Source organism: Penicillium angulare (assembly GCF_028827245.1).
Source record: "Penicillium angulare strain IBT 27051 chromosome Unknown utg000003l_segment0_segment0, whole genome shotgun sequence".
NCBI lineage: Eukaryota > Fungi > Ascomycota > Eurotiomycetes > Eurotiales > Aspergillaceae > Penicillium > Penicillium angulare.
In genome coordinates this window covers 2,365,895-2,391,909 of record NW_026623162.1, presented here as the reverse complement: position 1 = coordinate 2,391,909, position 26,015 = coordinate 2,365,895, and the positions used below count along the sequence as shown (strand labels likewise).

The 26,015-nt window shown below is 47.9% G+C and overlaps 11 protein-coding genes across 11 annotated transcripts; 5 read left to right on the top strand and 6 right to left on the bottom strand.

Moving 5' to 3' along the window:
- Positions 1–9: 9 nt before the first annotated feature.
- On the top strand, positions 10–2,916 carry N7478_003049 (TAPT1 family protein; the record flags this gene model as incomplete). The annotated part of the gene is made up of 1 exon (XM_056919263.1): positions 10–2,916. One exon carries the CDS (start codon positions 10–12, stop codon positions 2,914–2,916), a length of 2,907 nt encoding a protein of 968 aa, XP_056782421.1.
- A 191-nt stretch (positions 2,917–3,107) lies between these two features.
- N7478_003048 (hydantoinase/oxoprolinase family protein) lies at positions 3,108–6,154 on the bottom strand (the record flags this gene model as incomplete). The annotated part of the gene is made up of 2 exons (XM_056919262.1): positions 3,108–6,052; positions 6,106–6,154. 2 exons carry the CDS (start codon positions 6,152–6,154, stop codon positions 3,108–3,110), a joined length of 2,994 nt encoding a protein of 997 aa, XP_056782420.1.
- Positions 6,155–6,731: 577 nt separating this feature from the next.
- Positions 6,732–7,912, bottom strand: N7478_003047 (S-methyl-5-thioadenosine phosphorylase; the record flags this gene model as incomplete). Its single annotated transcript, XM_056919261.1, has 3 exons — positions 6,732–7,129; positions 7,194–7,703; positions 7,798–7,912. The coding sequence occupies 3 exons, from the start codon at positions 7,910–7,912 to the stop codon at positions 6,732–6,734; spliced, it is 1,023 nt and encodes a 340-aa protein (XP_056782419.1).
- Positions 7,913–8,213: 301 nt separating this feature from the next.
- Positions 8,214–9,761, bottom strand: N7478_003046 (6-phosphogluconate dehydrogenase, decarboxylating; the record flags this gene model as incomplete). The annotated part of the gene is made up of 1 exon (XM_056919260.1): positions 8,214–9,761. One exon carries the CDS (start codon positions 9,759–9,761, stop codon positions 8,214–8,216), a length of 1,548 nt encoding a protein of 515 aa, XP_056782418.1.
- A 487-nt stretch (positions 9,762–10,248) lies between these two features.
- On the top strand, positions 10,249–11,352 carry N7478_003045 (sugar phosphate isomerase/epimerase family protein; the record flags this gene model as incomplete). The annotated part of the gene is made up of 2 exons (XM_056919259.1): positions 10,249–10,641; positions 10,699–11,352. 2 exons carry the CDS (start codon positions 10,249–10,251, stop codon positions 11,350–11,352), a joined length of 1,047 nt encoding a protein of 348 aa, XP_056782417.1.
- Positions 11,353–11,546: 194 nt separating this feature from the next.
- Positions 11,547–13,447, bottom strand: prnC (delta-1-pyrroline-5-carboxylate dehydrogenase prnC; the record flags this gene model as incomplete). The annotated part of the gene is made up of 4 exons (XM_056919258.1): positions 11,547–12,675; positions 12,727–13,088; positions 13,138–13,245; positions 13,307–13,447. The coding sequence occupies 4 exons, from the start codon at positions 13,445–13,447 to the stop codon at positions 11,547–11,549; spliced, it is 1,740 nt and encodes a 579-aa protein (XP_056782416.1).
- A 2,361-nt stretch (positions 13,448–15,808) lies between these two features.
- On the top strand, positions 15,809–17,302 carry N7478_003043 (Proline dehydrogenase; the record flags this gene model as incomplete). Its single annotated transcript, XM_056919257.1, has 2 exons — positions 15,809–16,386; positions 16,444–17,302. The coding sequence occupies 2 exons, from the start codon at positions 15,809–15,811 to the stop codon at positions 17,300–17,302; spliced, it is 1,437 nt and encodes a 478-aa protein (XP_056782415.1).
- A 928-nt stretch (positions 17,303–18,230) lies between these two features.
- N7478_003042 (putative proline utilization protein PrnX) lies at positions 18,231–19,283 on the top strand (the record flags this gene model as incomplete). The annotated part of the gene is made up of 1 exon (XM_056919256.1): positions 18,231–19,283. One exon carries the CDS (start codon positions 18,231–18,233, stop codon positions 19,281–19,283), a length of 1,053 nt encoding a protein of 350 aa, XP_056782414.1.
- Positions 19,284–19,872: 589 nt separating this feature from the next.
- On the top strand, positions 19,873–22,701 carry N7478_003041 (Zn(II)2Cys6 transcription factor; the record flags this gene model as incomplete). The annotated part of the gene is made up of 6 exons (XM_056919255.1): positions 19,873–19,952; positions 20,030–20,161; positions 20,229–20,494; positions 20,554–20,639; positions 20,701–21,335; positions 21,387–22,701. 6 exons carry the CDS (start codon positions 19,873–19,875, stop codon positions 22,699–22,701), a joined length of 2,514 nt encoding a protein of 837 aa, XP_056782413.1.
- A 185-nt stretch (positions 22,702–22,886) lies between these two features.
- N7478_003040 (BUD22 family protein) lies at positions 22,887–24,343 on the bottom strand (the record flags this gene model as incomplete). The annotated part of the gene is made up of 2 exons (XM_056919254.1): positions 22,887–24,020; positions 24,095–24,343. 2 exons carry the CDS (start codon positions 24,341–24,343, stop codon positions 22,887–22,889), a joined length of 1,383 nt encoding a protein of 460 aa, XP_056782412.1.
- Positions 24,344–24,909: 566 nt separating this feature from the next.
- Positions 24,910–25,906, bottom strand: N7478_003039 (complex I 30 kDa subunit family protein; the record flags this gene model as incomplete). The annotated part of the gene is made up of 3 exons (XM_056919253.1): positions 24,910–24,963; positions 25,017–25,666; positions 25,735–25,906. 3 exons carry the CDS (start codon positions 25,904–25,906, stop codon positions 24,910–24,912), a joined length of 876 nt encoding a protein of 291 aa, XP_056782411.1.
- Between the last annotated feature and the right edge of the window lie 109 nt (positions 25,907–26,015).

Below are 26,015 nucleotides of genomic sequence, written 5' to 3'. Positions count from 1 at the left end.
TACGGCATAATGACTCCGGCAGCGGAGAGCGAAGGGCCCCCTCCAGCCCAGTCTGAGGCCAACGGGAAATATAAATCTGCGGAGAACGGAAACTCAACAAAGGCGCATCAGAACAGGGCCGATACGTCTACGTCAGAACCTCATAGCCTGGTATCTGGCTCGCCGGAACAAGGACTCGGGATATTACTGGAACAGTCAGACACCAACGGAGCTAGAAGTGGTCGCATGTCTGTCGTGGATGTTTTTGAAGGGCCGAAAGTTAAAGCTGCACTTGCAGAGCTCACCAAAGATGCGTCCCAGCGTCCTGCCGACGATAAGGTGTTAAAGCTGTCACCTGGGAAGATTCAAGAGCTCACATCATCACCTGAATCAATACCTTACCACGCGATAGAATCGGATGCGAACATTGGAGGCAGGACCATTCTGGATAATGTTCGACTGCCGCCAAATCGTGCACTTGAGGTCTCAGATACCACTTTGCAACCTCTCAGTGAGATTCCATCTAACCCAGATGGCCCTCTCAGGGTAAGAAGGTCTAGTAAAGATCCAAACTCAGACAACACGTCTTCGGAGGATCCGTCGAATACAAAGCATTCGAATAATGGTGCTATCCGGAACCGACCACACCCATCCCGAACATTTTCTACCCCCATATCCCGACGCACAACGCTTTCGACACCCATTAATGATCGACTTTCAAATACATGGGCATCACGATCCAAACAAGACCGAGAGCTCAAAACACAGCTCGCCGCGTCGCCTCATATCATTGAAACGCCTCTAGCTTCTCCTATGCCAGCCGTACCTCTGCCTCCGCCCTCAATCCCCACCTACTTGCAGCTGGAGCTGGCATCCGGTCGCCCCTCGCCCTTATACATTCATGGAAATACGAATGAATTTCCCTATGAATCTTCCAGTGCCAAAATCGAACGTTTATTAAATTTCCTGATACTTCCACCCGCACTGGAGCAAACTCTCTGCTTTGGAAGTCTTGCGTGCCTTGATGCATGGCTATATTCCTTCACAATTCTGCCTCTTCGGTTCATAAAAGCATTGTACATATTGTGTGAATCATGGGCTTTGAATCTGGCGGCAGAGGCCCATTTTCTCTGGAAATTCGTTATTAACGGGGCTGGGCGAGTATGGCGAAGAAGAAACCATCCACTAGAAATAAAACGCACGCGACGAGAAAGCGAATCTGATGCTACCCCTCGCTTGCCTGATGGCTCAACTCCACAAGAGCCTCAACATCGACCGAGTGACTTATCGAAAAGAAGGCATAGGACGTCAGAGTCTCGCAGGCACCATCGGAGAAAGAAGTCCATGCCTTCTGCTTTACTTCCGGATGACAAAGCAGATATTCTTACAGGGTTTCTCATGATTACGACCTGCTGCGCCTTGATGTACTTCGATGCCAGTCGAATGTACCACTGGATTCGTGGACAAGCAGCAATCAAACTGTATGTGATCTACAATGTCCTCGAGGTGCTTGATCGGCTTTTGGCTGCAATTGGACAAGATGTTCTCGAATGCTTGTTCTCCAGAGAAGCTCTTGAGCGCAGGCCCAATGGACGAAGCAAAATCTTTCGCCCGTTTTGGTTATTTCTTTTGGCATTAGCCTACACAGTTGCACATTCAATATCCCTCTTCTATCAGGTGATGACATTGAACGTTGCTGTTAACTCTTATTCGAATGCTCTTATCACCCTTCTTCTGTCCAATCAATTCGTGGAGATCAAGTCCACTGTTTTCCGCAAATTTGAAAAAGAGAATCTCTTTCAGTTAACTTGTTCGGATGTTGTCGAACGATTTCAGCTCTGGCTCATGCTCACCATTATTGCGTCACGCAATATCGTTGAAACGGGCGCCTTCAATTTCATTGGCGTCGGATTGGGATCCAGCTTCACCGGCCAGTCCACCAGCACCAATAGCACGCCACTGTCGACTCCTCCGCGTACTGCTTCGTCGATCCTACCTCAGTCTTTCACATTCTTTCCATCATCAATTTTGTCTCTTAGCCACGTTCACTCTTTCATTCCAACGTTGGCTCAGGTCCTAGGGCCGTTTCTCATCGTCCTTGGATCCGAAATGTTTGTTGATTGGTTGAAACATGCATACATCAATAAATTCAACAACTACCGCCCTACCCTATATGTACGATATCTTGATGTTCTCGCGAAAGATTATTACACAAATGCTTTCGCTGGTGGTGATCACAGTCTCACTCGCCGCCTTGGTTTGCCGGTGATCCCTTTGTCCTGTATCTTTTTCCGGGTATCAGTCCAGACCTACCAGATGTTCTTGGCATCTATTGCTCCCCAGCATCCTTCATCTACCGCAATGGGCGTGGCCACGCTTTCCTCTATCCACAGTCAGCATACAGCGTTACCTCTTCCCTCCACGCCACCATTGACCTTCCGAACCATCATTCCAAACATAAACACTTTTTTTCGCACCGTCTTGGAAAATGCGATTCCCTCGCCGGCTCAATCTGTTCAGATTTTCACAGTGATCCTGATCACCACAGGATTTATCGTGTTGTTAATCTTCAAGCTTCTTCTGGGCATGGGTCTACTTGCCTTCGCTCGTTCTCGCTACAAGAAAATGATGAGGGCCATGGAGAGTGAACACCGCAAGTCATCGCGTTCTTCATCGCACCAGAATGGCCAACAGGAAAACTGCGGTGAAGTAGCACCTGTGCCTCGCAAAGACGAGTTCAATGTTGAAGGAAGCCGACGAGCTGGTGGTTGGGGTATGGTCGAGGTCGGTGACGAGAAGCGAAAATGGATATATGGCGATGACCCTGACGGATTGCGACGAGTGAAGGAAAAAGAAGACCGAGATAAGAACAAGGATAAAGACCTGAAGATCGATCATGTCCAGCGTTATGAGATGGTTGCGAAGAAGATCTGGTGATCTGCTCATATGATCTTTTGGCGTATCTATACCAACATACGTGGCGCCCATCGTGACCTTTTGTAATAATTGAAGTTCTATTCAATATCCATGGCCTGTTAATCAATTGAGTAATTCAATATGAAAATTTTAATATCCGAATACATATCGAACTATCTATAATTGTGATTCTTGAAAAATGTCACGACCGTTCATTCACCAAAGACATCAATCACGCTACGAGGCTTGCTATACTTCCCAATCGGCACATATGTAACCTCATCAAATCCCATTGACCCAGGTCCTCCCAGCTCCATCCCTCTTTTAGTCTCGGTCCAGTGAGGCGATGCAGCAATGGCGATAATAACGACCTTCAATCCGTACTTATACTCTGGTGTCCCAAGGCCAGCACCAGTCTCCGCATCAATAACAGCAATCAGATCCGGCACAGAAGCCAAAATCTTTGTCTCCTCATTCGACACTGCCTCAACAAATGCATTCTCATTCTTGAACGGAATCTTAATCAATGCCTTGCTACCATCACGCAGGGTTCCCTCAACCTCCAAAACACCATATGTATGCCCAGTCTTGAGAACTCTCTCAACACTCGTAATCTTGCCCTGTCCAAGAATAGCAGCACTCTCCGACCCGCCAACTTCATCAACAATCCGTTGCGCCTTATCGTCTATATTTTTCTCCAGCGCCACCGCCCTTCCAATCCACCACGCAAGCGAAACAGTTCCAGTAATAGCCTGCTCACGAACAACCTTCGCCGTCTTAGGAGGTCCAGCATTCCCAGCCCGACATCCCATCTCCACACAAGAAGCCCGCAAAGCCTTATCAACCAACTTATCAGTTCGAGACTTCGTCATAGTAATGAACGTTCCATCCCCACTCGCAATAGTCACAGGAACAAGTGCATCACCGCTAGACGTCCCGTATACGTTCGGTGTAACTTGCCAAATAGTCGGATACGCGCGACCCATGTAATCGCCATCGAGACACGGGACATCATAATGAGCCGATACGCCTAGGTTTAGTACCCCGTTGCCCCCGCCGATTTCTAGGGCTAGGAATCCGGACATTGGCGGGCTTCCTGTTACGCGCATGAGCTCGTCGTGGGCTTTTAGGCATTCGTCGTTCTCAAGTCGTTCCATGCTGACTTCTGGGCTTCCCATGCAGCCTGTCCAGCCTATTAGGGAGGTATCGGGGAAGTAGTCTGTTGATACTATTTTTACTTTTCCGGGGTGATTCTCGACAATGGTTTTTGTTTTGAGGTATTCTTGGTATGGGTCGCCACCTCCACCACAGCCGAGTATTTTGCATCCTTGGGCGATGAATAATAGATCTATTGTTGAGATTATCCATTGTTTGTTTTGGATTTTGGGTCGGTAGGTTTGAATATCGATTTCCTCTTCGTGGAGCCATGTTATTTCGGGTGTTTCGTGTACTTCTTCAGGTGTATCTTCTTCGAGCATTGTAGTATCGATGAGTTTGCTTGTTGCTTGCTGTGATATATCATTTAGCTCCCCGACGGCCCTTATAACCATTCGAGCCTTGGCATCCACATATTGAATAGGCAGGGTGGTGATTTCAGCGATTTGGATAGTCTCGGGCTTTGCTCCATTTGCGATTGCCTTTTCAATAGCAAGTTTCACAACGTCCTCTTGGGCCTGCTTGATACTTTGGTTCGAGGTATCAACAACAGTATCAATGACACCTGAGACCCTAGATATTGCAGCCCCAACCGCGTTGGCTACCTCTCCGCCTTTGACATTTCGAACTATGCGAACACCCTCAAGAGGTTCGTTGGTTGGTATAATAGGTGCACCACCACCGACAATCAAAACGTCTATATCTCCTTTCTGAATCTTTGTTCTGTCCACTAGCTCTTCAATCTTTCTTCTCATCGTAATTTGCGCTTTCTTGATGGTATCCGGAGTAACATGGGAGAGAAGCTCGGTCCGTCCCATCCCTCTGAAAGCATTATTCGCAGAAGGAAAGTGCAGTTCGGAAGCAGCAACAATGTCGGTAGAAGTGAGATAATCTCCTCCAAATAATGTGGCCTTACTAGGTAGTTCTAAGCCCACGCTATCAGGCCCAACGGAGATATGTTCGCCGTCCTGCCGAATAATCGAGCCTCCGCCAAGCCCTATACTTTCCACGGCTGGAAGAGCAAAGTTTGTGCGGACTCCACCGACAAGACTCATCACAGAGCTCATCCGGGGTAGACCATTTGGGAATAATAGTCCACTGTCCGATGTTGTTCCTCCAATATCAATCACGACAAGAGCATCTGTTCTATCAGTCTTCCCTTTTTCGTCGATCTCAGAAGCAGCGCGCCATAGTAGCGCGCCACCACGAATTGAGTTCGTTGGTCCAGAATTGAATGTTCGAATGGGTAGCTCTATAGCTTCCAATGCACCAAGAACACTTCCATCATTCTGCGTCAGGTACAGTGTATACCCTGGGCCCTGAAAAATATCTTCCATCGCGGCTTGGAATCCATAAATAGTCTTCTCCGCCAATGGGCGCAGTGTAGCGTTCAAAATAGCTGCATTCTCCCTCGAAAGAAAACCAAGACCAGATACCTCGTGGGAAACTGTGATTCGAGGTTTGATTTGGTATTTTGCATTGCCATTCATACTCCGCAGAAGAATATTTTTCACTTCAAGTTCCTGTGAATTGTTCAGTGGAGCATACATTCCTGACACCACAATATTGGAAACATTCTGCTCGACAAGCTCGGTGGCTATACGCTCGATTTCCTCAACATCTAGAGGACTAATCTCTGTTCCTGAGATCTGATATCCGCCATTACAGAAATAAACCTGTTTGGATTCGATGCAAGCGCGTAGGTCTGTTGGGAAGTCGATAAATGGAGGAATTCCACGTCCAAAGCCTTCTTCTGCACCGCCGCATAATCTGATCACGGCGACGCGGCGTAGTGACGGTGCACGCTGGACTACAGCGTTGACGAAATGAGTAGTTCCTATGATCACGCACTCAATGGATGAGAGGGGAGCATTGGATGCACCCAGTACTTTTCGGACAGCATTGGTGATACCGGTTGTGACGTCGGATGTTGTTGGTGCTTTGTGCGATGCAATGACCGAAATGGGGTCGAAGGATATGAGCACGGCATCCGTATTTGTTCCTTGTGTTTCAAGTTAGAGGTAGTCTTTATATGTTGGTTGTGCTATAACATACCTCCGACATCAACGCCGATGCGATACTTCTGGTTGGGCTGTGTGCCCATAGTTGGCGCGGTGGTGGGAATACTTAGCTGAAGTGTCAGATTGACGACTGCTCGAAGGAACGATAATTCTAACGCTGGAAAATAACGACTTATTAAATGTATCAATTTGCCCCTCGGGTTTGGCACTCAGGGCGTATCGGGGTGTTGGGGGCTGCGGGGTAGATATGGGATTCTTAGCCAATGTTATCGAATTGCAGGATGAGGAATGAATTACAGGTACTATTTGAAAGCAAATCGTATTCGGGCTTGGATATCCATATCTGATCATCGTTGATTTAAATTGATGCATGACTCTTGTTCAATGCACATGGCTTAAAAAAAGAAGTAAATAGAAAACAGTATAGGCAGCTTTAGCCTCAGGCATAAGAGGAGATCATGGTATTAATCAATAACCAGTATTGTCTATCTGTACGTCAGTGGTTCTAGTACTTAACACCTGGGCATGCATCAAGCTACAACTTTATCACAGTTTCGTGAAGAGACACTTCAAATGTTCAATTCTATTCTTTAATATGTGTCAAATATGTCATCATGAAATATACGTAAATCCAAGTACACTTGGTAAATGCTAGCCTATTTATTGGAAGTATCCAGGGAACAGCCAGTTGAGCTTCTTCTGCGCCTCAGGACCCCAGTGTGGCTGGGGGGTACTGATGCCAAACTTGATCGAGCCGGCCAAGTGCTTGGCCTGAACGAGCTCAGAGTGCTCATCGCTAGCAAGAGCATCAAGAACAGCGGTGATGAAGCGACGAGCATTGTCAGCATTAGCCTTCATGTGGCCCATGACCATCTCAACGGTAACATCAGCCGTGGTCTCGTGCCAGCAGTCGTAGTCTGTGGACATGCAAATCATCTGGTAGGCGATCTCGGCCTCACGGGCCAACTTAGCCTCCGGAAGAACAGACATGTTGATAACGCTGCCGCCCCAGGAACGGTACATGTGGCTCTCGGCGCGAGTAGAGAATTGAGGGCCCTCTATTCAATCGCAGTATTTATTAGCTCGAATTCAAAGCAATGTATCTTTTCATAACCAACTTACCCATGCAGATGATGGTACCACGGTCATGGAGGACGACACCTTCGCCATCCAGACTGTGACCGCATTCGCGGACAACCTTGGCAATACCCTCATCGAAGGGGTCAGCGAAGGGAACATGGGCAACCATGCCGTTCTCGAAGAAAGTCCATGGTCGCACACCCTTGGTACGGTCGATAACCTGGTCGGGAACAACGAAGTCGCGGGGCTTGATGGCCTCCTGCAGAGAACCGACAGCGGAAAAAGCGATAATGCTGCGGACACCGATAGAGCGCAAAGCAGCGATGTTGGCGCGGGCGGGAACCTCGTGAGGCGCGATCTGGTGGTGTGGGCCGTGACGGCTCAAGAAAGCAATAGCGACAACCTTGTCATTGTGCTTGCAGTGGTGGTGGAGGATGGTGATGGGGGAAGAAGGCTCGCCCCAGGGAGTCGAGATGGACAGCGAAGCAACCTGTGTGAAACCAGGGAGTTCACGAAGACCAGTTCCGCCGATAACAGCGATTGGGACGGATCCTAGAGATTTGCGACTATTAGTGATTGTCCCGAAGTGGGGTGAGGGGATGACGGGGCTGCAGTCACTAGCAGCAGGGGACTTTGGAAGACTCACCCTCGTAGGTAGTGGGAAGAGCAGCCATTCTCTTGGCAAATTGCTTTGCAGACTCGATTCGCCGGAAAGGTTTTGAGATTGAGGAGAGTTGACGAAGGCCCGAGACCCAGCGCATTTGCGATTAAATTTTGAATTTCACGAATTACGATTGCCCCGCCTGCATCTGTCTCTCTGTCTCTCATTGGGTCTCGGCCCCCACGTGTTCCTGAGGCTGCAACTTGCCTCCTTGGGACATTCCGATCTATAAAGATTGAAATAATTGAAGGAATAATGCATTTATATGGCCTTATCAACTATATAACTTTACTGAAGATAGTAATCAAAGGTTCATGTAGTTTATTTTTTATATGTATGTACGTTTTTTGTAGTAAAACACAGGAAATGTATCCATCAATATCCCAATTCAAGTTATGCATTTAAGCAACCTTCCATTCATAGTGATGAGGTCCCTTCATAACTGGACCGGGATCTTCACCTTCGACACCGGGTTTGTTGTAACAGTGTGCACCGAAATAGTCCATCTCGGCTTCCATGAACTTAGTAGGCAACACAAGTCCACCCTCATACTTGAGATAATCCAGCGTGGCAGAAATCGACGGCATATACTGATCAGTCTTGGTTCCCTCAATCACAATATCTTTCAATGCATCAAAGTTGCTGCGCAGCTCTTGAGAGACCGTATCGATGAACTTCATGTTTGACATGCTTGTCTTCGAAGTCAATGGGGGCTGCAGCAGATCAGCAATATAGTCGGACTGAATAATGCAGCCTGCGCGCCAAATTTGGATACAGTTTCCAAGATCGATGCTCCAGCCCTCATCTTCCGATGCACGAGAGATCAGTTCCAATCCCTGACAAAATGAAGACAGGAAGGAGCTGTATACGGCCTTTCGCAGTTTCTCAACCAGGCCATTCTTGTTCTGGTCACCCTTAATGATCTGAGGAGATGGCATTTGAAGTTTCTTTGATGCCAGCACACGCTCTTGGCGGTTACCACTTGCAATCCGCATATAGTGCGCTGCTGCTAGGGTGGGACAAGAGACGTGTCGTGAAGCAGACTCCATAAGAGACCACAGTGGCGTTCCCTCAGTGTTATCATCATCCTGGACAACCTTATCCAGAACATCGTCGAGCACAAAGCCGCTGTTTCCAATGCCTTCTCCCTTGCCGTCGCCTTGGGGTGTTTTCTTCGTTCTCAGAATCTCTGAGCCAATGTTAATGAGGAAGTTACCTCGTAGCTCGCCAGCTGAATTCCATTTTGCGAAGGTATCACCGATCTCTTCATATCCCATTCCTAGGCCATAATGCATATACGACCATGCCTCTGCGAGTGTGGATAGCATACCACCTTCGATACCATTGTGAACCATTTTAACGAAATGACCCGAGCCGCCTGGGCCAATCCGAGTCACACAGGGTGTTCCACTCTTAGGGTCCTTGGCCGCGTATCTCTGCAACAGAGGCATGACTAGCTGCAGAGCCTTTGCATCTCCACTGGGAGAAAGACTAGGTCCACGGCGAGCAGACTGGTAACCACCCGAGACACCAACGCCGATCCAGAATACGCCGATCTCTCCACATTCCTTCTGGCGTCTTTCCGTCCGGCGATAATTCTCGTTTCCACCGTCTAGAACAATATCGCCTCCATTCAAGTCGGCTTTTATCAAGTTGAGAACCTGATCAGCAGGGTCACCATGTGTAATCGAGAACATAAATAGTTTCCGTTCTCCGCCCTCAAGACTCTTCGTAAATTCATTGATATCGTAGAATCCTGAAATCTTCCCTTTAACGTCGTTGGCACTCTTGGCCCAGTTTGTCACTTTATCGACATTCGCCTTTTCAACATCCCATACTGAGACATCAAGGCCCATCTCGGAGAAGGCAAAGGTCATCATAGACCCCATACTGCCTACTCCGACGACGCCGATGCGCTTAAATTTCTTAATTGGGTCTTCGGCCGGCATGGTTGTCCAGTACATCAATCGTGAATCATAAATTAAAGAGAGTGGTTGCTGGTCTGTTGCTCGTCGATTTCAAACAGGAAGGGACATGATAAACAGCGAGCCAGTCATTAATATTCTTCAATAATACGCTGTGGCGACCGGCTTTGAAGCCCGTTGCCTCATATGTCAACATTTTGTCAGCGGCAACAACGAAGGCGAAACGAGAGCCTTAGCTTCATTTGCCTTAAGGCACAATAGTAAACATTTATTAAAGCTTGTTACAAGTGGATAAAGATAAAGTAGATGAAAGTTTACTAATAAAAATGACGTAAACTTGACGACAGTTGCCATACGGCGCGTCCACATGCATTACATCATTGGAAACTGGCTATCTCACGAGCCTCCATTAATTATATGCGCATGTGGAGTGATTTCTAAAGTCAATAGAATATTCATAAATGTTTGCAAAATTCATTTACGGTACTTTCATCGAATACCCACTGCCAAAATGGTACCTATAAGTCGTCAATCACTACAAAAGATCCCTTTTTCTTACGCCTCTTGTTCAATCGGTTGTAAAGCAAGCGACACACTTCCGCGCAGACTTGAAGCGATCAGCAATGCAGGATTTCTCTCAATTGAGCTTTCGTTTCCCGATATCATCGAATATGGATCCCAATTAGTGGGCCATTCCATCCCACCTGAAAATTTCTCTGAGATCATACCTGTTGCTTCGGATATCCGCAAACTGTGTGACGCGAATGCCTTGACTGTTATGATGCTGCAGCCCTTTGCAAATTTTGAGGGTTGGCCAAAGGGATCTATTGAACGGGAGGATGCATTTGCGAAAGCGAAGGGTTGGATATCAATTATGAAAGCTGTTGGAACGGACTTGTTGCAGGTACGCAATAGCCAAGAATGCCGAAAAGGATGTCTAACTGACGACATGCATATTTAGGTTGGAGCAACCGATACACCGAAAGACAATATATCCATAGAAAGGGATACCATCGTCTCTGATCTACGAGAACTGGGCGAATTGCTCGCGGAGAGTGATTTCCGCCTCGCATACGAGAATTGGTGCTGGTCCACTCATGCACCGGGTTGGAAGGAGGTATGGGAGATTGTTCGAGATGTGAATCTTCCAAATGTCGGACTTTGTCTTGATACATTCCAATCTTGTGGAAGTGAGTGGGGCGATCCTACCACATCATCGGGGTTGATTGAGACGGTGCCACCGGAGCAGCTTCAAGCAAATTTCAAGGCTAGTATGCAAGAACTTATTCGAACTGTTCATGCAGATAAGATCTATTTGCTCCAGATTTCGGATGCATACAGGGTCTCCCCACCGCTAGAAAATAAAGTTTTAGGCGGATTACGGCCACGGGGTCGCTGGAGTCATGATTATAGACCTATGCCGTATGATGGGGGTTATTTGCCCATTGAGGAGTTCGCGAAGGCTGTGCTGCAGACAGGGTTTAAAGGATGGTTTTCTATGGAGATTTTTGATGGAGGGCCAGAGGGTAAGGGGAGGAAGTATGAGATGGATTCTTTTGCGAAGAAGGCAATGCAGAATATGCAGAAGTTACTGGATCATTGTGCTACGGAGTGATAGCTAGGTTTGATATCCAATGGAATCATTCAATTATCGAACAAGTATGATGTACAGTAGACTATTTTGTCTTGACTCGAATGACTGAAAGTTCTAGATGAGACTTCCGGAGATTAAGAAAACGCCAAATTTTATATGCAATGGGGACGCCGTGATGTCATTAGAGATTTATGTGAAAGCATTGCTTTCTCATTTTATTTCGCGTTGCTGGGGTAGGCAACGGTGTAGGTAGGAACGAACTCCTCCTTAACCGAGCGCAAGCTCACAAAGCGGGAAAGCAGGTTAGCGCTACCAGCCTTGTCATTGGTACCGCTAGCACGGGCACCTCCGAATGGCTGCTGGCCCACAACAGCACCAGTGCTCTTGCAGTTGATGTAGAAGTTTCCAGCAGCATTGCGGAGACCCTCATCGGCGACCTGAATGGCCTCACGGTCCTTCGCGAAGACGGAACCAGTCAGACCATAGGTGCTAGTGCTGTCAATCTTCTCACAGATCTTGACAAAGTCGGCATCGGTGGCATCGTTGTAAGAGTGAATGACAATGATAGGTCCGAAAAGCTCACGGGACAGAAGGGGGTGGTCGGGGTTGGAGGTACGGTACACAGTCGGCTTAATGTACCAGCCCTTGGACGAGTCGTAAGAGCCTCCAGCAAGGAGCTCAAGCTCGGGGTCGTTCTTTGCCTCATCAATGACACCGGCCAACTTGTTGAATGAGCCCTCGTGGATGACGGGACCGCAGAAGTTAGAGAACTCAGTAGGTTCACCGATTGTAAGCTGGTTGACCTCCTCAGCTAGCTGCTTTGCGAAGTCATCCGCAATGGAGGAAGCAACGTAGGCGCGCGATGTGGCGCTGCACTTCTGACCTTGGAACTCAAAGGCGCCGCGAACGGTCTGGACCACAGCGTTGCGGACATCGGCTGACTTGTGAATCAGATGGAAGTTCTTGCCACCGGTCTCGCCCACGATGCGAGGATAGCTGCGGTATTTGCCATCCGCCACGCCCTCTGAAATCTTGCCATACAGCGAGCGGAACACATCAGTGCTACCGGTGAAGTGGAGAGCAGCGAATTCACGGTGGTTGAGAACGGTGCTTGTGACCTCCTCCGCATCACCAGGAACAAACTGAATGACGTCCTTGGGCAAACCAGCCTCAAGAAGAATCTGGTGGACAAGCCAGTTCGAAGCAATAGCTGAGGGTGAAGGCTTCCACAGCACAACGTTACCCATCAGTGCGGGTGCTCCAGCCAGATTACCGCCAATGGCAGTGAAGTTGAAGGGGCTAATGGCGTAGACAAAGCCCTCCAATGGACGGTATTCGAGACGGCTTCGGCATGTTAGTTATCTGAATTTTGGACTTCAGGAAAGGAGAACTTACTTCCAGACACCAGGGGCATGGTGCGCAGGTTGCTGTGAGTAGAGCTCCTCGGCATACTTGACACCGAAACGGAAGAAGTCAATCAGCTCGGCAGCCGAGTCAATCTCCGCTTGCCAGGCATTCTTTCCTTGGCCGTGCATAGTCAAAGCCATAATGTCATAACGGTACTTGGTGGAAATCAAATCAGCGGCCTTGAGGAAAATGCTGGCACGTTCGGCGAAAGGAGTAGCAGCCCATGATTTACGGGCGTTGAGAGCAGATTCAATGGCAGCTTCGATATCGGCCTTAGAAGCGTTCGAGTAGGTTGCGAGAGGGGCGTGGGTAGCAGGGCTGCTCTGTGTGAAAGATTGCGAGGAGTTGATCTTCTTGATGTTAGTTTTGCGCTTTATTTTGGAAACTCAATTAATTTACCTCTTTTCCAGCAACAACAAGAGGAAGGCTAAGCGGAGCCTTCTGCTTGTACCGAGTCAAAGCATCTTCCAATGCCTTGCGATCCGGAGAGCCAGGGACATAGTGGTTCTAGGGAAATTTTTTCAGTAATTGTCAACATGAAAATGTAAGAGAAACCAAATTGACTGACGTTGGGCTCGTTGTTGATCTGGGGCACCTTGAATGACGCATAGGTGTTGAGCGACCGCGATGTCATGCTAGGGGCACGGCATGCCAGCGACTGGAATCGCGACAAGGGCTGCGCTCTGGCGCGCAAGATGAATGACTGCATTTTGTGGGGTTGAATTCTGGTAACAGGTACAAGATCCAGAACAATTTCCTCCTAGGTTGTGAAGACGTGAAGAATTAAAAGAGAAGAAGAAAAAAAAAAAGTAGAACGCGGGGTATACATGATGAAATGGCCGGCTCCACCGGCCACAGCTCCTCCAACACACTTTCCCGACGGCCCTGTCACGAGTACCATGTACAAAGAAGCTTGAGCTTCCAGCGAATGAGATACAGCCGGTATTAGACCCGGGTGGGACAACCGGGCCGGAATACAGCAGCGCAAGGGCGGCGGTGGTTGGGTGATCCACCAGGGGCCCGGTGGGGAATGCTAATCGTACATTGTAGCGGGTACTCCAACAATGCGACCAAGAATTGGAGATGATCACGAATGAAGATGGGAAAACAATACTTAGGGAACTTCGAAAATATTTTAGTGTGAAATGCAACATTTGGCTAATTTTTCGGCATCGCCGACCGGGACCTCGTAGTATTAATGGCCACACGCTATACGAAATAGCTATCTATACCTACAACAGCCCTGGAGTTAACCCGAAGCTCTGATAGTACTATTTTAGTGCTAAATATTTTGGCGAAGTGTTCATTCCAGAAGGTTTATATTATTATACGCGCAGTGATAAGAAAGAGGTAGTATTACATATGTAGATGGCATCGTTCAACATATTCAAATGTTTAGTAGAACCTTCATGTTAGTAACTTCAAGTTTGGAATGAGGTCTTTCCAAAGTCGGGTCGGTTACGGATGTGTTGGGTTTAGTATATAATATGAGGTTTAGCAGCTTGAAACGATCACTTGAGGGAAAACTAAAGCTTTCCAAGGTTGTAAGGGGCTCTAAATTTGAACTCCTCTAATGCCAATGGAAATTTGGGATTAAGTCAAAGTCAAGAAAATCAGCACTTCAATCGTAGTACATATCAATTATTGAACGCTTCTTGCCTACATATGCGTACATAGAACTTACTTGATATGCGATCAATCAAGGCTTTTTGTCTAACAGGAAGTGCGATAACTTCTAAGGTTTGGGAAGATCTCACCCGAAGAAGTACCGACAGGCCACGGCATCAAGTATTTCTGAGTCTCTGATAAAACCCAGATCATGTTCATGCTGTAACTTTCATGCTTCAGCTAAAAATTCGAGTGAATACTATATTCTATCTGCTATCCTTGAGACAAGTACCAATCCGTTTGACTCGAAAAACAGAGATCGTCTGATATCTTTGTGAAAGACCGGCTTTGGGGTGGAAAGCAATAAGGTTTTTTAAAGCAGGTGCCACTGTGGAGTTTACTCCTTCAAATACTATTTGTATGCATAATTGAACTGTTACTACTATCTATCAAGCCTGTTGAGATTGTCTCGTAACAAACAATCCTGAGTTTTTAATATTCTTAGCTTTTTGACGTACGCAGGGGTAAACGATCTTTTAGTTTGTACCTTAATGTAATGTAAACCCAATCATAGATCCCAAATCGGTAGTGCAGCAGGATTCTAGCCCAGTAGAGCCTCATGGGGATTTGTATAGATCGATGTGGGGAAACCGGCGACGATGACATCTGGACTACTGGCTAACAGAGACGGGATTTGATTGGACAAGACTTCAATGTCATGTGATTGCAACTCGATCGCGACCAAGCTTAATAAGCGACCGGTAGTAGCCGACGCACGTGACCAGACTGTCTCTGCAATTGACCGGCCCGGTTACCTTTGCGGTGGACCGTGCTACCCCAGTCTGCGTATCAACCGGCCCGTGAACAGTGCTCAATTATTGGTGGTTGCAAGATAAGCATCCCTACAGGATTTTTGGCACCTGATGCGTTCATGCAAGTTAGTGAGATCTGATTCAAGGTTTGCAAGGTTTCAAAGGCTCGGTGGCAAAATAAAAGTCTTGGAAAATCAAAGGTATAGCCTCAGCAGTGGGAAGTAGAAAGCCGATAGTATCGGCTAGTGGGGCTACATGGACCGGGATGATCTGTATACAATGGAGTGTGTAGTGGAATCTATGAATAATAGTTTGCTGCATTTTCTTTCTTCTCATTTGCAAAAACAAGTCACAAGACTTGACGGGTCTGCTCTACCGGTTAATCTGCTGGAAGTCACACCGTACATACCGTACCGGCCGGCAGGCGCTTGCCACCGGCTCTTCACCAATAGCTGTACATACATAATTTAATACTAGCTATCTTCACTTCCAATCTTTATCTTCAACCTTGGATATCATCCGTTACTTCAACTCTCACTTCATCTAGACCAGGCAACCTAGTCTTTGAGTGGGAGCTTTTCAAATTTCCTTACCTGATTTCTTCCCAACACTCATCGCTTCAAACATTCCACCTCCCCACTATCACAACAATGAAAGCTGCTCGATCAGTGCGGTTGCCCCGCGTTCAGGCTGCTACTCGTCCCAATGTTCGACTTGTGAGCGACACCAGAAATGTGAAGTCGGCTGTGGCCACAAGCAATATCATGCCCTCCCTGTCAACATCACCACCTCTGCCACGGAAAGCTTTGGCTGCACCACTGGCCAAGCTGCCTCTCTCCTCCGTTTTGCGCTCTTTGCTGGTGCTATCTGTTTCCTCTTCGTCACTTCTTCTCAAGCCTTGCATTTACACTTTGTCTTTACTGGCACATCCTCGCTCGGCCTTCTGGGACGTTTCCAAGAACCCAGCGCTCAACTTTTTGGTCAAGCACACAATTTACAAGCAATTCAATGCGGGCGAGAACAAGGCTGAGGTCCAGAGATCCATCAACAGCATCAAGGAGCTAGGATGCCGCGGCGTACTGCTTGGTTATGCTCGTGAGGTCTTGGTGGGCGAGAACCAGGATGCTGCTTATGACGAGAAGGCTGCTCTCGCCGAGATTCAGATGTGGTTGGACGGTACCATGCGAACTGTTGACATGGCCCAGACCGGAGACTTCGTTGCTCTGAAGTAAGTTTGACATTGTATCATGCGTGGTTCAAGTGACATTCTTAACAATTCTTATAGATTCACTGGAATGGGTACCGATGCCCTCCGCCTGCTTCAGAAGGAAGCCGACCCAACCAAATTCATGGACACTTCCATCCAAAGAGTGTGCGACCTCGCCATCTCTCGTGGTGTGCGTCTGCTGGTTGATGCCGAGGAGCAAGCTGTTCAGCCCGGTATTGAGGCATGGATCATGAAATACCAGAAATACTGCAACTCTCAGACCCCCGGTCGGGCTATCTTCTACGGTACTTACCAAGGCTATCTTCGATCCACACCCGTCACTCTGGCCCGTCACCTGGAGACCGCTCGCAGCGAGGGATACACTCTGGGAGTGAAGCTTGTTCGTGGTGCCTACATGAAGACAGAGCCTCGTCATCTGATCTGGGCCAAGAAGGAGGAAACAGATCAGTGCTATGATGAGGTCGTTGCTGCTCTTCTCACTCGCAAGTACAACTCTATGCTGCAGCGCCCCTCAAAGGATACCCCCGTTGAACTGCCATCTGTCGATGTGATCATTGCTACTCACAACCGCGAGTCTGTGCGAAAGGCCCATGCCATCCGCATGGAGCAGGCTACCAAAGGTGAAGATTATGACGTTGATCTGAGCTATGCCCAGCTCCAAGGTATGGCTGATGAAGTGAGCTGTGAGCTTCTTCAGGGCTTCGAAAGTGCTGAGGAGAGCGTGGGTGCCACACCAATGGATGCTCCCAACGTCTTCAAGCTTTTGACTTGGGGATCAGTCCAGGAGTGCATGGGCTTCCTTCTGCGTCGTGCTGTCGAGAACACAGAGGCTGTCGGACGTACCAAGGACTCTCAGATCGCTATGTTCGGTGAACTGAAGCGTCGCTGCCTTAACGTGTTTGGTGGCAACAACTAAAGATACCCCGTTACGTTCCATTTTCGGCTACGTCAATCTTCCACGACTTTGTTTTTAGCGAGCATTCAACCTGGCATGGTTTCTTTTTTTCTTTTCTTTTCTTCATTGCTTTATTCTGTGGGCTCTTGGAGTCTTCAACTCGTTGCCTTCAACTTGTTGCATATGCGCCCGCTTTGTTTTAGCCTTCCAAAATAAAAATAGAAATGGTTTCGAATTCAAATTCAAATTCAAGCTCAAGCTCAAGTTCAAAGTTCAATATTCGTATTTCCACTTCCCCGCTCAACAAAAGTTATAACGTAGTCATCTAAGTAGCATTATTCTACTGGCCATCGACGTGACCCTGGAGACAACATCGAAGCGGAAGTACTTGCCGTAAGTGATAAAGCCCAACGCCGGAACCACTTGCCATTTGAACAAGCAATCCATCGTGAGAAATATCATTCCCGAGAACTTACCGTCATTAACGTTGTTTTTGAATAGAAAAACGAAAGTTTTTGCCTTACCTTAAGGATGCAATAGTCTGATCGGCTCTGCAAAAATTCCAAATTACCAAGCGATCAGATAGTCTGGATAAATGTACAATGGAGGTTAATCCAACTCCCACTCCTCTTAATATTCCGAATCATTCATGTCACCTTATCTTTTAGAAACAAGTTATTTCATAAGACCTGATAAAGAAGTCTCTATCTTGATAGAGTCGATGTTCGGTTTGGCCTTCCGAATAGATGGAAGGCACAGTAGAGCCAGATTAGCTCGTATTCCGGACGATCTGCTGCCCCCGCGATTATCGGGCTGCCCCTCCGATATGCCTAGCGGGCTACCCTTTCATTTCCCTATTTCCCTAAACGCCGCCTGCTCCAAGCCTTCATCGCATCAGCTTGATAATTCCTCACAATTTCTTAATATTATCAGAGAAAATATTTCCACCATGCATATTCTCTCAGAGCCTGATGTGACTCGCGTCTTCCGCAACTTAACGCAGAAGCAATGCAAGGACTTCATCAAAGTCCTCGGCGATGCACTGGTTGGATACTCCGCTGAATCGCAACCGTCCGTCCCAGCATCAGAGAAGCTAATTCACCAACCGCTTCGTACGGGGTTCCTCACTAAAGATAACAATACTTCCCTCTTCATGCCCGTCTCAAACACTGCTACCACAGCCGTGAAAGTTGTAACGGTCGGTCAAGCCGGAATTCAAGGCACGATTAATGTGTTTTCGCCCGAGGGTCGATTACAAGGCCTTCTTGCCGCGGCAGAGGTTACAGCATTCCGTACAGCACTTGCATCAATGACGCTCTTTGTGCGCTGCTGTAGCCTCCGCAAGGAAAACGTTGTTGTAATGGGATCCGGCCGTCAAGCTGAATGGCATGCTCGACTTGCATTGTTGCTCTACCCGGACCTTATTCGCCGCGTGACCTTCATTAATCGAGGCCGTAAACGGCTAGCGGAGATGGAGAGTGATGTATTTAGTGAACTGCGGAAGCGCTATCCCGATACTAGCATCAGTGCATTTGCTAAGGAGGGAACACCCGATTATGATGCGAAACTTCTTGGTGAGTTGCAGGCTTCAGATGTTATTTTCAGCTGCACGCCGTCCTCGGAACCGAACTTCAGCTTTTCGGATCTTCAGTCTGTACCTAAGCAGCGCTTCATATCTCTCATTGGTTCTTATAAACCACATATGCATGAGATTGATACTGAGACTTTGCTCTCTGGTGGAGGCAAGGTTTATGTTGATTCCAAATCGGCTTGTTTGGAGGAATCGGGTGAATTGATTACTGGGAATGTGACAGAAGACCAGTTGATTGAAATGGGCGACCTTCTTGGTACAAAAGACTCTTCGGAATCGATAGATATCCCAGAGGGATGCAATGTGATCTTTAAGTGCGTGGGAATGGGGTTGATGGACTTGGTGGTTGGGAAGGAATTGCTTGATATTGGAAGTGAACCAGGGCTAGGAACACATGTCGATGGATTTTAAAATAAATTAGCTTGTATGTGTTAAGTTAGACTATAGTTGCTCCAAATCGTTATATACGCGCCATAGTTAGCATCGTGATTTTGCTCGGGCACATAATTACGCGCGGGAAACACGCGATCTCACGCATGTATATGTATGGCTATTTGATCCCCAAGTTTTGTTCAATCCAATAGAAATAATCGTTTTTAGAATTGATAAAGTACTCACAGCTGCCAATAACCATTAGAGAATGAAAGGTAGATAACATTTGAAAGATCCGTGGACCGGCAATCGCCCCGGTTGGGTGGAGAGGCGACTTTGGGGACACAAAGTCTGCCAGGATGCGGGGCGGCCAAACCGTGGGCGAAGCTCGTTATCAGACCGATAAGTGTGTGACCCATTTCCTTTCCCTTTCCCGACTTCCTCTTTCCTCGTTGATTCCCACCGTGCATTTCGATTCTCCAGGAATCTCGAATTGGATTTCCGCCCCATATACCAGCTAGCCAGAGCCGACCGGTCGGACTAAATCCGTGCATCGTCTCCGCTTTCTCCGCCACCCTTCTCCGCAGACGATGCTCGGCCGACCTCGCCCTCGTTGAAAGCGCGCGGAATGGACGATTCGAATACCCCCGCGCCGCAGCAGAAGCGCCAGCGCGTTTCTGAAGAGAATCGCAAACGAGCGGTCAGAGCGTATGTAGCCTCCCGTATTGGCTACCTATTACTATCCGAGTACCCTTGGCCCGCTAACAATGTTGGTTTGCATGCAGGTGTGATGGATGTCGCAGAGTAAAAGAGAAATGTGAAGGAGGAGTCCCGTGCCGCAGATGTCTTCGTTATCGCCGGCAGTGCAATTTTACGCACATAGACCCCAATGACAAGACCCGAGCATCACCTGTTTCGTAAGTTGTGGCGGTGTGGAAATGATGTCAAAAAGCGGCGTACTGATCGACCGGAATGCGGGGACAGACTTCTTGACCGAGCAGCCTCTCATAGTCAACATGAAATTGCTGAAGCAGAGCGTGTGCGCTATATGGAACGTATATTGTCATACTATGCACCCGGCCTCTCATTCGACATTCAATCATTACGCCAGACTGCCGAGGACCTTCAAACCAAACACCGCGATTTTGAATCCGATGCGCATTCTACAAAAGTCGATGCCAATGAATTGGAGGACTTGGCTCTTGATGAGGAAGATTTCGTTATAAAGGCACTTCCGGATAATACCACCCGTAGGTGACTTGATTGCTGCTTGTTGCTATAAAACCGATTACTTATACAATCATGACAGAGTACTCTGGTGAATTTTCATATTTAAATTTCTCTATGAAAATTAGGAAGAAAATCGACGAATGGATGAAGACCGCAGCGCCAGAGGTAATTCATATCTACTGAGCTCAACTTTGAAATACGGGCTTTAACAAATTCATTATCACAGGCGTCCGCCGAAGCCGAACCATTTGAGGAACGTTGGCGAGCTACTCAGCTTCAATCGGGATCATCTTCAGTGGCAAACTCCATCACATGCCTTCCACCTCGCTATGTAGCAGAATTTCTGGTCCAGATTTTCTTCAAATATGCACAAACAAACAACTGGTATATTGAGGAGGACTGGCTGTGCGACAAGCTCAATATCTGCTACACAAATCCAGCAAGCCTGTCAACGGATGACTCAGGCGCAGTATGCGCTATTCTAATGGTCTTGGCCGTGGGCACACAATTTGCTCATATGGAATCACCTACGCCTGTCAACTGCTTGCCTCAGGAGTCTGCGGCTAACCAGGATCACCACTTCTCGGAGGACGAGGTGGGTTTAACATTTTACCAGTTTGCATCAAAGCTATTACCGGACATCATTGCAACTGCCTCTGTACGGAGTGTTCAGGCCTGTCTTCTTATCGGAACGTATCTGCTTCCCTTAGACACCTCTGGGTTGTGCTACACATACTTTGGACTAGCCCTCAAGCTGGCTATTCAGAATGGGATGCATCGGCGGTACCATGGAGAAGGATTGTCATCCCGAATGGTGGAAACACGCAATCGGGTCTTCTGGACAGCCTATACTATTGAAAAGTCAGTCATTGCATCTTCCTTCATTAAACTCCTCTTCTAACGATTTCACAGGCGTATCAGCATTCTTCACGGAAGACCAGCTTCTCTAGCAGATGCAGACGTGGACGCACCGCTTCCCGTCGATTTCCCTGGGTTAATGCCAGCAACGCAGCCTTCTAACCATACCAACATGGTGACATTGATCACCTTGACACTTAAACTTGGGCAGGTGTCTAATGAAATATCCTCACTTCGAACATGTCGAAAGGGACAGCAACAAGATTGCTTAGAGCGACTGCTCAATATTCGGAAGCATTTAATTGAGTGGTGGTCCACACTACCTGAAGAAACAAACTGTCGCGACCTTAATCCCAATGGCCCTCTATTTCGGTCTAACGTTCATCTCAAACTTGATTATTGTTTGACTCGAATCTTCATTGGGCGACCATTTCTTTTTAGCAATATCAGAGCCCTTCAGCAAACGCCAACCCAAATGCAAGCACCCAAAGGACCATCTGGGATTTCGAAACATCGAACCACTTTGGTCACAGACTGTGTGGAAGCAGCATTGGAGATCATCGATCTGTGCCGTCTTCTTCGGGATGAGACCGGACTTGCCCGCGCTTCATTCACTGAATTTAGCTCCTGCCGTGCAGCACTTTTGGTTATATTGGCCCAGGGTTTGACCAAGCGTACTGAACGACTTGGTGCAGCCTTAGAACAGGGCATATCCTTGATCAAGATCATGTCTATGGGTGTCGGATCCGCCCGCTCCGCCGTCAGTGTCATAGAAGCCCTCGAGCGTGCTATTCGCCGTCTCGAAATGTGGAGCGAATCCCAGCAAGCGCAAAGCAACGGTGGCTCCCTCGAGTCGGCATATGATCGCTTCAAGAACTGGGAAATGCTATGGAAGACTGGACCTGTATCACCTGCAACCGCTTCATCTTGGAAGCAGCAAGAGTCGTATGCCGTCAACGACCTTGGTATCCCGCAGGATATGACTTCTCACGCCCCTGCTCCACTTGGTATCGATCCCGTTGTCTCTGGTATGCCTATTACGCCTTCTACCGGTGCTATGCAACTTAGCACGAATGGAATAGATCCTTCCATGGGAGGACCTGATCATGAACTTCTGGACGATGGTATTCCCGACAGCGGTATCTCTAATCCGGATCACTTCTCTTTATCACATCAATCACTTTCACAAATGCCTCATTTTGGTTTCGATCATTTTGTCTCGAATTTCCCTCAGGAACTTGGGGAGTTCACTGCAATTCCTTGTTTTGAACCTGATAACCAAGGTAACCCTTCTGGGATGACTGGCGCGGAGCTGAAAACCCCGACGGGTAGTGCAGACTCACCGTGGTTGCAGTTCATGCATGAGTGATTACTTGGTTTCTGGAATTGGTGTTTTTAGCTAGCGAATCTTTTGGATACATATTATGACTTTACCCCCAATATACCATATTCTGCACTCAAGTTTCTAATTCATATTTCTTTGTATTCAAAGACTTGGAGACCTTAGATGATATTTTGTTCTCAGATGGCTTTAAATACAATTGACATACATCACTAATCGAATACAACCTTCTTTCCTGCGAAAGCTGCCATAGCGTTTTTCTCCTTTTGCTTCTTCTTCGCTTCCCACGATGGGTGAACCGGTCCATCATCCTTAGGAGGAGGGGCCCTGTTTGGCTGACCCGATGGGTAGCCGCCAGCACGTCGTTCCGATCGATTAAGAGGTCGTCCGGAATCACCACCATATCCACCACCATATCCACCACTGTGTCCTCGGCCAGCACTGCCCGCAGTGCCAGTTGCTCCCCTCTTCATATCCCATCCATTATCTCTGTTATGCCTCTGGTTCTTCTGCTCAGCCTGTACATGGTTTGCCTTCTCACCGTACTTCTTCTCCCATAAGGCGCGCCGCGCTTGTTGACCCATACGATTCTTGCGCGGGGCAGGGGCAGCCTCTTTTTCGTCATCAGTCGCTTCTTCGGAGCCTGACCAGTAGCCACCCATCATCAGAGATGGGAGGAATGTGGTATTTTGTGACTGGGCAGCAGAAAGTGCGCTAGCCTTTGTCTTTTTAGGCGGTGGTGAAGACTTCTCCTCCTCGTCCTCTTCTTCTTCTTCGGCTTCCGAGTAATCAGGGGATGGGGAACGAGAAACAGAGTCAGAGATATCAGCTGGATCGAAACCCTTGGTTTTCATCTCGTCGTCTTCATCCTCGGAATCCTCAGCCTCGGAGCCTGAGCCTGGAGCAAGTCGTGAATCGAATTGCGAGAAATCTTCATCGCCCGATTCATTGCCATCGGATACGTTTAGATCTGCTCCCTGTCTTGGTCCATCTCCGGATTCAGATTCAGAAACTGACACTGCTTTGTCCTGGCGCTTAGGTTTTTCGACATTCTCTTTTGTTGGCGCATTCTTCTTAGCCCCCGCCTTGTCCTGCTTTCCAGCCGGAAGATCATCTACTCCTATTAATTTCCGAATCTCCGCTATAAGATTAGGTACGACATTCTTCACAGGGGTGGCCTTGAATAGTCGTCCCAGGATATTGGATTCTGCGGCGCTCTTGGGTCCATCGGTGGAGATATTCTTTCCTTCTTGGAATTCCAGGAAGATTGGGGACTCCGCAATCCGCTTTGTCTTGGAGAGCTGCTTATACAAATATTTATCGGCGATAGCTTGATAGTCTAGCTTCTGTTTCAATCAAAAAAGCAATCAGTATTTCGGATTTCGGACTTCAAGTTCATAGTAATTCTGTACGAACGTACCTTCAAAGCCTGCACTTCCTCACCCAACCGCTCCAAGGTTGTAGAGTCATAGGGAGACCTAGCGGCTTTCTCTCGGCGACTCAACTTCTGTCTCTCGAATCCACGCGCAGTTTTGAGACCCTTGATTATTATTTGTACGCTTTGGTCGAATTTGTTCGTAAGTCGGACGGCTATCATCGACATCTTGCGGGGTTTGGCAATTCCTGAGCCTTCAGACCCGTTGAGGTCGGAAAGTTTGCGCTTAGGCATTTTGTGGGCTGGCCGTTCAAATCGCTGGTTTTGAGAATGAGTCGTTATTGATGTAGAGAAACGGTGGATGTTGCTTTAAATGCGCTGGTCAAATGTTGCATGTTCCATGAGGAAGTCACTCGGACTTTTTTTTTTTTCTGCCATCTGCCAGCTTTTTCCGCCTCCTCATATCGTGAGTGGCTCCGGCGGGTGGAAGGATTTAGCTCAAATTAGCTTTTGCATTTAATGCCAAGATGTACATTTGAATAGAAAGGCTGCAACTCCGATTTGAGTAATTTGATATTCATGAGGAAGTCAGATACAAAATTCTAATGCCTTGCCCAGCTGCTGGCATGGAGCTCGAAATTGATGCGAACTTGTTTTAAGTAGGTATTCAATAGTGCTACTACTAGTAGAGGTACCCGTCATGTGGACCTATATATGTTTATCTACATATAGAGCTAAAAAACTACGATACTTATATTTCCAGAACTCCAAAAATAGTTGGTGAAGATGAAAAACACCATCGATTAACGATATGTACATACAGACATGGCAAAGAAGAGTAATACGCGTACAAATACTTTCTATTTCTTTTCCTCCTCCTTGGGTGGCTCGGGCTTGGGGGTAGGGAGTTTGAACTGCACACAAATGTTAGCGATTAGCTCAATATTTTCTGAAATATAGCACTTACAGACTCAGGTGTCCGGTTCTCACCGGCACCAACAGGCTCCCAAGCGGTAGAACCGCTCTCGAAGTTGCGGAAAGCCTGAGTGAGCTCAAGGGGCTCAATGACAATGCGCTTCTTCTCCTCATCATAACGGAGCTCGGTGTAACCTGTCAAGGGAAAGTCCTTGCGGAGAGGGTGTCCATCAAAACCGTAGTCGGTCATGATACGGCGCAGGTCGGGGTGACCGCTGAAGAAGACACCGAACATATCGTAAACCTCACGCTCGTACCAAAGAGCACCCTCGAAAAGGCCAGTGACACTAGGAACGGGGGTGGCCTCGTCGGCGTAGGTCTTGACGCGAATGCGAGAGTTGTATCGGACACTGAGAAGGTTGTAGACGACCTCAAAACGCTGGTCACGGGTAGGGAAATCGACAGCGGTGATGTCGGAAATTTGAGTGTACTCGGCGGAAGTGTGGTTCTTCAAAAAGCTCATGAGAGGAACGACACCAGCAGGAGGAGTGTACACAGTCAGCTCATCCTTCCAGACAGTGAACTGCTGGACGTATTTAGGAAGGCAGGACATGATGTACTGTCCGTACTTGTGAAGGCCGTCGGCCTTGTCCTGGTACTTGTCGGTCGGGTTTAGGACCGGGGCACGAAGGGGACCCTGGGCTAGAGCGAGGAAAATCACACGTTAGAATTACCAAAGCAGTTCCAGTTGACAATATAAATTCACGTACGAGGCCGTTGCGCTTGGCGCATGTTCTCAGGCTCCGGCGACCCCGGTTGTGTCGAGGCTTTCGCAGCGTATCGAAGGGCGGAGGAGGAGAAGGCGCGGTGGGTCATGGACCTCGAAGCCGAGGCCATCGAGCGGCCACTTCCCAGGCGCATCAGGGATCGTGCAGATGCCATTGTGGTGAGGGAGCAATGGCTGCGGGCAGGAGGGGGAGCAAAAGGCACGACGTTCGTAAGGTGGATTCTGAGATGATTTACTGGTTGAGCCTGTTGAATCACGTGAAGC